This window comes from Diadema antillarum, unplaced genomic scaffold (genome assembly GCF_040938485.1).
Source record: "Diadema antillarum isolate AM-2024a unplaced genomic scaffold, OU_Dant_1.0 seq00000266_RagTag, whole genome shotgun sequence".
In the NCBI taxonomy this organism is placed as follows: domain Eukaryota; kingdom Metazoa; phylum Echinodermata; class Echinoidea; order Diadematoida; family Diadematidae; genus Diadema; species Diadema antillarum.
In genome coordinates, this window is record NW_027271303.1 from 1,695,056 (window position 1) to 1,703,830 (window position 8,775).

Genomic DNA, 8,775 nt, shown 5'->3' on the forward strand with positions numbered 1-8,775 from the left:
ACTGCACCTCACGAAACCAACAATAAATAGCATTAAACTGCTGTTGTTCACCATTTCAACCATCGAATGATGTGGTTTCTGGGAAGTGATGGGTTTAATAGTACCAGTAGTATCTCAGAAACTTCACATACATTGCAGAAAATGGATTGTTGTGTGTGAACTCATTTACCTAAATATAAATGTGTACATTGTATGCTGTATTATTACATAAAATACAAGATAGATATAACCCAGACTTCAGTGTGGCCAACCATAAGATACCAGAAGAAAACTAGAAAAGCACTCAGACTCCATTTACAGTGAGTGAAAGGGCCGGGCTCGGCCGCGGCCGAGCCCGGCCTTCCATTCACTGTAAACGCGCAAAAGGCCAAATGCGGTACCAAAATCAGCCAAGCTCTGGAAGTAGTCTCGGCCGCAGCCCGGCCTTTTCTCACTGTAAACGCAACCTGGGCCAAATGCGGTACGGTACCAAATTTAGTCTGGCTTCCAGACCCTCTGCCCGTACTATTTTGCTACAGCGTATTCAGGATATTCATGCCCTCAATGTCGAAAACTAGTATAGTTTAAGGTGGTTTTGTCCTGCAAAGGCCTTTGCCTTCGGCAGAGGCGGCGACTTTGTTGTGGGGCGGCGACTTATTCTTATTTGTTGGCTCTGTGATATGAATCCTTTAAAATATAAAATATACAAATGAAAATTCCTGGATCCAGACAGTGATCCATATCATTACCAAAATGTAATCATCTCTTTCTTGCATTATTGTCAAGTTTTCCTGAAAATTTCATCCAAATCCATTCAAAACTTTGAATTACCATTTTTCAAACAGACAGACAGACTGGCAATGCTGACAATCAAACATTCACATGTACCTCCTTAGTAGCGCTAGGTTTATCAATTAAAAGCAAATGCATGGAAAACATCTACGACACATTCATAACTGCCGAGTAGTCCAACATGACAAATTTCATATGGGGGGGGGGGGGGGGGGGTATAATCAAGAGCTACAATGTAGAATCTGCAAACTAAGTCGCCTTGCACAGTGACCCTTTAACTCTTCATTTTCCGCCTCAAGCAGCTGAGTTATTGCCTAGAATTGTGCCAGCATGCATTACTCTTGTGACAGGCTGCGACAACTGGTGGACCGATAGAGCTCCTACGATGCATGCCTGGGCTAAGTGATTCTCAAGTCATGTGCCATCGATCAACGTCACAGACAATTTGCGATCAGTACAGACCAAAGGAGGGAATGCATCATTTATTTCCACGCTGTGACTTTACTATTCAATACAGAACCATTTAAAAAAAACAATTGTTATGCCATAGAATCACATAGTCAGTGCATTGGAGTGGCATGCATGTTCCGAGCATACTGCTAAAGAAACAACACCATCAGGCCATCAATTATTTGATAGTCTTGAAGTTATAGCTGTGGAAATTGCACTTTGCAAATTGAAATTCATGTCGGAACAATCTTACTATAGATACTGAACTCTGGCTGATAAGAAGGCTGCCTAAAGTGAAGAAATGAATCCTAAAAGAATGCGCCTATTAAAAGGAATTTGAAGTACAAACAGTTCCCATACCGTATACTTAAGTTTTCACACTATGTACTTCCCTATTGCTGGAATTGAAGACTGGAGATTAATTTCACATACTGACTGAATTTGTCTTTCCGTTTGATAGCATCAGGCTTAATTTCACACACATTTATTGGTCCTTCTTTGATAATTTCTGGTAGATTCTATTGTCAAAATCTGATTATATCACAGTCAACTAATCCTGGTGATGTATTCTAATCTAATCATATCTGGATGACATGATTTGATACAGTTGCACATTTACAATCAATTCCAGTTTGGGGAACTGAAACGAAAAGTGATGTGGTGACACAATAATGGGTCACCCAAAACTAACATGTAAACAGGGCTCAGGTACAGAAAGTACATTCAGCTACAGAATATGGAGGATCACAGCTGGTTGTGCTTTAAAAAGGAAAATGCCAAACCCAAATATACGTATTTTAATTGAGAGAATGCAGCAATATCAAGTTGTACACAGCAGCAAAATTTAAGGAAATTTACTTCTTAGACAATCCGTTCAAAAGTTATAAATTTTTTTTTGGTAAAACTACTGTAAAATGAGGAATGTTCGCGTGCATTTTAATTTCGCCAATCTTGGCTCTTGCGAAATTAAAATGCACACAAAAGTTCTGGTCTACAATATATGCATCGAATGTTTACCAGGCAACTCACGAAAATTCCATGCCGCGAAAAAGGCTGTCGGCTCCAATTGGCAAAAATGTCATGACGCGAAAATATCTTGTTTTACAGTATAAGTTTTGGTGCTGCCATTGTTGAATGAGAAGACTACTTAATCGGGCCTACACTTTGTGATGTCACAATTTATGGACAATATAAAGACAATGTTAAGAAACTAACAAATTTTCACTTTCTAGAATAATGGAAGAGCACTTGACTCCCACTTTCAGAAAGTAACGGGAATAATGTTACTCTTTATATGTCAGCCAAAAGTAAAGAAAATGTACGTATTTTTCATTAAAAAAAACAAAATTTTGTGGAATTCTCTTTTTTATTTTCTTTATACCATTGTACATGATACACATTGTATGTGATGATACATGTACACTGTATGAACGGCAGTGGTCTTCTCATCCAGCAATGGTTGCACAGAAACTTTAAAAATTTTAACAGATTGTCTGATTTTCCTGAAACTTTGCTGATGTTTTTTTCGTTTTTCTTTTTTTAGATATTGCTGCATCAATGCATATTGTACATTTACAAATGTGTATATAAGGTTTCATTCCCTTTAAATTTTCATCCAGAATCTACAACTGGACACCAGATTTACGGTACAATTCCTTGCTTTTTGACACTCACGTAAAGCAGAGTGTATGCCAGTCACTGTCCAGTGCCTGCACGTACTCCGCGTCGCTGATCCTCTGTCGGCAGGCCGCACAGATGGGACAGTCAGACACATCTACAGGAGAAAACGTCAAAGACATACAGAATGGAGAGCTGCTCAAAATATCCTGCACATCACACAGTGTTGCCAATTTGTAATGTGTTCTAAACTTTAACAGTTCATAACTATTTTTGTGTGTCTAATTTTCCCCCAGGTTTTCACCAATTTCCTTTTTTCTTTTTAAATCCATAAAAGGCAACATAATATCAGGATTGATATCACCATTGTAATTTGAAGTTTGATGTGTGGTAGAATGAAGATCTTTGCCAATACTAGCCAAGACTCTTCATAGAAATAAAAATATTTAAATCACATAATAAAAATTTTGAGCCTAACTCTGTCAATGCCAAAAGAGTTTAGATCCATTTTTTTTTTAATTTTACAACTTCTATGTGAAAACGACAGTTCTAAATGAACCCAGTGCTCTTGAGCAGCACTTGTACGCATCCTTTAAATTCATTAAATAATTGACACTTTAACTTGTACACATTGTAACTGATTTGAGGATTTTCGACCAAACATTTCAATCAGAAAAACATTCTCACTGGGTGATCAGTCAAAGAATACATTTCATATAAGAAAGGCATGAAAGTGATATTATTGGCTACTCTGTCCATCCAGCTTCTTGTACATATTAATTATCAATTATTTAATTATTATTAATATTTTTATTTTTATTATTATTATCATTATTATTAATAATACTATAACTAATATCATTATTAATTTATTCAGCCAAATGAGAATGACAATAACAATAACAAAACATACAATCACATGGAAATAACACAATTGATACAATAACACAATACACAGTTTACGTCTGACACACTATAAACTGGGAAGCAATACATGGGCTAGGGCTCACAAAAGTAAGTATTTTACTGTTGCCCTCAAGTAGGCATGTGAGCCCTCGTATAAATTATTTTTCATGACACCATTACATTTTGTTCAAAATGATGAAGTAGATCAGAATGTACTTTGTATGCAGAACCCATAAATCCAGCTTATGTGTTGAGATTCAATTTTGTATAAGAACAGAACAGTCATACACGGCCAAACATGAAAAAACAAAAATAACAACAAAAACAAAAACAAAATAAAAACACATCCCAGTAAAGACAGTGGTCTTTGGCCTTTAAATGACATGTTATCATCACAGGCATGGGTACATGTATTTTAAACAGACTTGTGTGTGCGTGTGTCTAAGCATTGACTTTGATATTTTGTGAAGGATGACTTGGATCAGGCAAACCTACAATGTAGACATTTTTTTTCCCTTCTTTTTTTTTCAGTTCACACTTACAGTACTTTCCCTATTAATCATTAGTTTATTTCATTATATATAATGTTGTTTATCTCCGGGTATGATCAAGCCAATTACATGTACATATGGAAATTAGTACAGAACACTTTCATTTAAATTTGCTATGCTAAACTGTGAATCCATAAAGAAATATCTTTCAATTAAAGGACAAGTTCACCTTCATAAACATAAGGATTGAGAGAATGTAGCAATATTAGGAGAACACATCATCGAAAGTTTGAGGAAAATCGGACAATCCGTTCAAAAGTTATGAATTTTTGAAGTTTTTGTGCAGTAACCGCTGGAAGAGAAGACTACTGCAGAGTGTGAATAACTTAGATGTCACATGCGTACAATATAAGGAAAATATAAAGAGAATTTCACAAAATTTCATCTTTTGAAAAAAGTACATGTACACATTCCCCCGACTCGTTACCGACAAATGTTATGGGTAATATTATTCCCCCCTGCCTTTAGAAAGAGGCAATTCAAGTGTTCTATTAAGCGAAAAAAGTGAAAATATGTTGAATTTTCTTTACATTTTCTTTATACTGTTGTACGCATATGATTCACAAGCTGTAGTAGTCTCCTCATCCAGCGGTTCCAACATAAAAATTTTAAAAATTCATAACTTTTGCATCAATTGCCCAATTTTCCTCAAACTTTCACTGATGTGTTCTACTAATATTGTTGCATTCTCTCAATCCTTATGTTTATCTAGGTGAACTTGTCCTTTAATGTCCATCTTAATTTATATTTTTTTCTAATGCCATTATTGCATTTAAAATCTTACCACATTACTTGTTTTTTGTTCAAGATTTTATGGAAATGTTTGATGAATGATTCAATACAATATTCTCAACATCATGCATCAATTGGCATTCATTACATGGAAGGCAACAAGAAATAAATACAACTGAAATATTACACTTATATCAAGAATGCCATCTTTTAATAAGTTGTCTAAATCACAAAAATATAAAAGACCCAGGAGAGGCATATTACTCCAGATATTTGTCATACCACACAGTGCCCATTATTTAACAGACCCAGCTGCTGTTCACATCAAAGTACTTTCCTATTGATACAGTTGAGGACAAGATGATCTTGTACATAGCATGCATTTCCCATAATAATACTCGGGACTAGTCCTCTATGGGTTGAGTAGGGGAAATCCCTACTTCTACATAGTACAAATGTACTTCAAAAGATAAATTGTTGTGAAAGGAACATTGTGTGATCAAGGAAATCAGGAATTTAGTCAAATTACATCATTTGAACATGCAAGTCAATGTAAATTCAGCAATTTGACTGATGGTCATTTTAATGTCTGCGCACTTGAAGATCAAAAGTCAGTACACTGCCTTTGATCAATAACAAAAAGGCATCATGCAATGTAATAACAGCTTTAAGCCTTCTGTCCTATCGCTGCAGCTACAAAAACAAGGAAAAGTAGAAATTATGCGGTGCGTAATATATGTCCCCGCTGGAAGTAGCATTTTGTAACAAAATGTGCAATATAGGTAAAAAATCAAGGTCAAAGGTCAAAGAAGTCAAAGGTCAAAATTCTGTGTAGAAGTTTTGAAGCCCTCACGTAGTGCCATCACATAAAGCAAATGGAATCGAAATTGGGTTAGAAATGGTGGAGTAGCATTTTGTAGCCAATGTACAATATAGGTCAAAAATCAAGGTCAAAGGTCAAAGAAGACAAAGGTCAAAATTCTGTGTAGAAGTTTTGAAGCCCTCACCTAGTGCTATCACATAAAGCAAACGGAATCGAAATCGGGTTAGAAATGGCGAAGGAGTAGCATTTTGTAGCAAAATGCACAATATAGGTCAAAAATCAAGGTCAAAGGTCAAAGAAGTCAAAGGTCAAAATTCTGTGCAGAAGTTTTGAAGCCCTCAACTAGTGCCATCATATAAAGCAAACGGAATCGAAATCGGGTTAGAAATGGCGAAGGAGTAGCATTTTGTAGCAAAATGTACAATATAGGTCAAAAATCAAGGTCAAAGGTCAAAGAAGTCAAAGGTCAACATTCTGTGTAGAAGTTTTGAAGCCCTCACCTAGTGCCATCACATAAAGCAAACGGAATCGAAATCGGGTTAGAAATGGTGAAGAGTTAGCATTGTGTAGCAAAATGTACAATATAGGTCAAAGGTCAAGGTCAAAGGTCACAACTGAAATTCTGTGTAGAAGTTTTAAAGCTCCCATGTAGTGCTATCATATAAAGCAAACAGAATCAAAATTGGCTCATAAATGACTGAGAAGTAGCAAATTGAACATTTTGATCACACACGGACGCACGGACGGACGGACGCATGAACGGATGCACAGACACACACACGTACTGTATGGAGCCCGTCTCATAGTCCCCTGCTCGAACTCGTTCGGCGGGGACAAAAAACAAAAACAAGAAAACAAAAAGACACACACACACACACACACACACAAATGCACTAAATTTCCTGACGAAAAGTCCTTAAAACACACTAAGTTTGGTTAGAACTTCTGCCAAGTTCATAGATAAATGTTGGCTTTGAATGCTTTTCATAGTCAGCAGCAATCCTTGACACTACTCAGAAAAAAATAATGGTGCGGACACTAAACCGACTGCTGAAATATCTGCACTATACTTCCTCAATGATGGGGCACATTTGGTGGCATTTAATTGCGTTGTTCAATATACTGATATAACTGTCAAACTTTTGAATTCATATTTGTCCCGACTTAAATCTCTTTTAAGACTAGATTTTTTTTTCAAACTTAGGGTGAAATTCATAGTTCTGTAGTACACCCATCTCTGTTCTCATTTGTGCCACTTTGCGCATAAGGTCACATTTGCAGCAGTAGTAGGATACTGCATAACAACAAAATTCTAGTTTTAACTGTACCGGTATCTATTTGTACATATTTGCACAACCCTCTACAGTAGATATGTCTGTCCTTGGAATGTTCTCTGGAATTTAGAATTAACAATGGTAATTTAAAAAGTGAATCAGGCTGGAGGGTAGATGAATTAATTTTTACACATCACAAGGTTTGCTAAATATGAAAAATGTCACATTTATTATTCCTTTATTTATAGGTATTTCAAAGACTAATTAGCAGTTACAGAACTGAAAGGATCAGTTTAAATTGTGTTGTTCATATATAATGATCAATAATCAAAATGCATGACATACAGTTAAAATGACAACTTTGAAAATTCTTATAGTACACAGTCAAATTTAATGATAATTAAAGCCTCATATAACACCTGTACATAAAATCTTTAAGCCAATTGTAAATTGGATTTATCACAAATGTGCTTGAATATTTGTATGTATAGATTCTACTAGTAATATAAGCTGAATCAATCATCTTACATGAAATGTCTCTCAAATTTGCTTTTTCTTTTTGCCTGCCAATTTGCAACACAAATTGTCGATGCCAATGCCATTCCATGTTTTTATCTGATTGCCGGAATAGAATTCGCGAGTCAGTCAGTCCAGCATCTATTGCACACCAAACAGTGTAGAGCTATACACAAACCAACATTGCTATTTATATAATTTAATAACATAATGAAAAACACAGGCAGCGAGTAAGAAACGTTTATTTGCTCAGGTAAATTACAGACAAGTGTTGCTGGAACCAGTGCCTAAACCAGTGTCAGTACAGTGGTGGATGTGGGGGGGGGGGGGGGGGGGGGGGAGGAGGGTGTGCAGCAGGTACATGCCCCCCTTTTGTTTGTTAAAACAAAAGAAATAAAAAGAAAAAATGGGGGCGCATGCTACCCCCCCCCCCCCCCCCCCACCCCTCCCCTTCACAGAATTCCTGGATCTGCCCCTGCAGAGGTCTGTTTCAAGACTGTTTGCTCATATTCAAAGACCAACATCTGAGAGACTTGAGAGACGAAATGGATTTTACTTACACGTAGCGAACTCTTTACTTTATTGAAAGTCTGATATTTCTAGCTAACGTAAAAATGTTACATAGACTATGACTCAAATGAGCGACTTTGGCCATTCTATGCTATGATTCTGAGATTATTATGGAAAGACTTTTAGTGGTCCACCACTGGCACTACAGGCATTGGGGTCTTGCTCGTAGCGAGAAATGCCATGCACCAGCCAGACAACATACGATATCATGTTGCATGTGGAAAAAAAAAAGCCATTGTTCCCGCACTCGACACACGCCTAACAGATGCTACTATCGAGATATCCAAGGGCCAGGGCCCCAGAGGCCCTGGACGAAAGTGATGCAAGTGATGCCCTCGATCACCAGTGAGCAGTGGCAGTGCAGTGCAAGTGACCAGTCCAGTCGCTCCGTCTTACACCACGGAAACAATTGAGCTTTCACTTCAGGAATAATTAAATGCTTAGCCTTACCTTTCGTGGTAGACATATCTCGGCAAACGGAAAGTGGAAATCACGTTAGAATGTATGTTCTCTTTATCATGCTATACGGTCCGGATGATGCTCCATCAACACAGCATCTATCGAT

At 36.9% G+C, this 8,775-nt stretch overlaps 1 protein-coding gene across 1 annotated transcript in view; it reads right to left on the reverse strand.

Moving 5' to 3' along the window:
* Nucleotides 1-8,738, reverse strand: part of LOC139729879 (LIM domain kinase 1-like) — a 97,316-nt gene extending 88,578 nt beyond the window's left edge. The window contains exons 1-2 of the mRNA XM_071640802.1: nucleotides 8,661-8,738; nucleotides 2,896-2,995 (exon numbers count right to left, since the gene is read on the reverse strand). Coding sequence (XP_071496903.1) covers nucleotides 2,896-2,995; nucleotides 8,661-8,676 — 116 coding nt within the window. The 5' untranslated portion in view covers nucleotides 8,677-8,738. The remainder of the gene's footprint in view (nucleotides 1-2,895; nucleotides 2,996-8,660) is intronic.
* Between the last annotated feature and the right edge of the window lie 37 nt (nucleotides 8,739-8,775).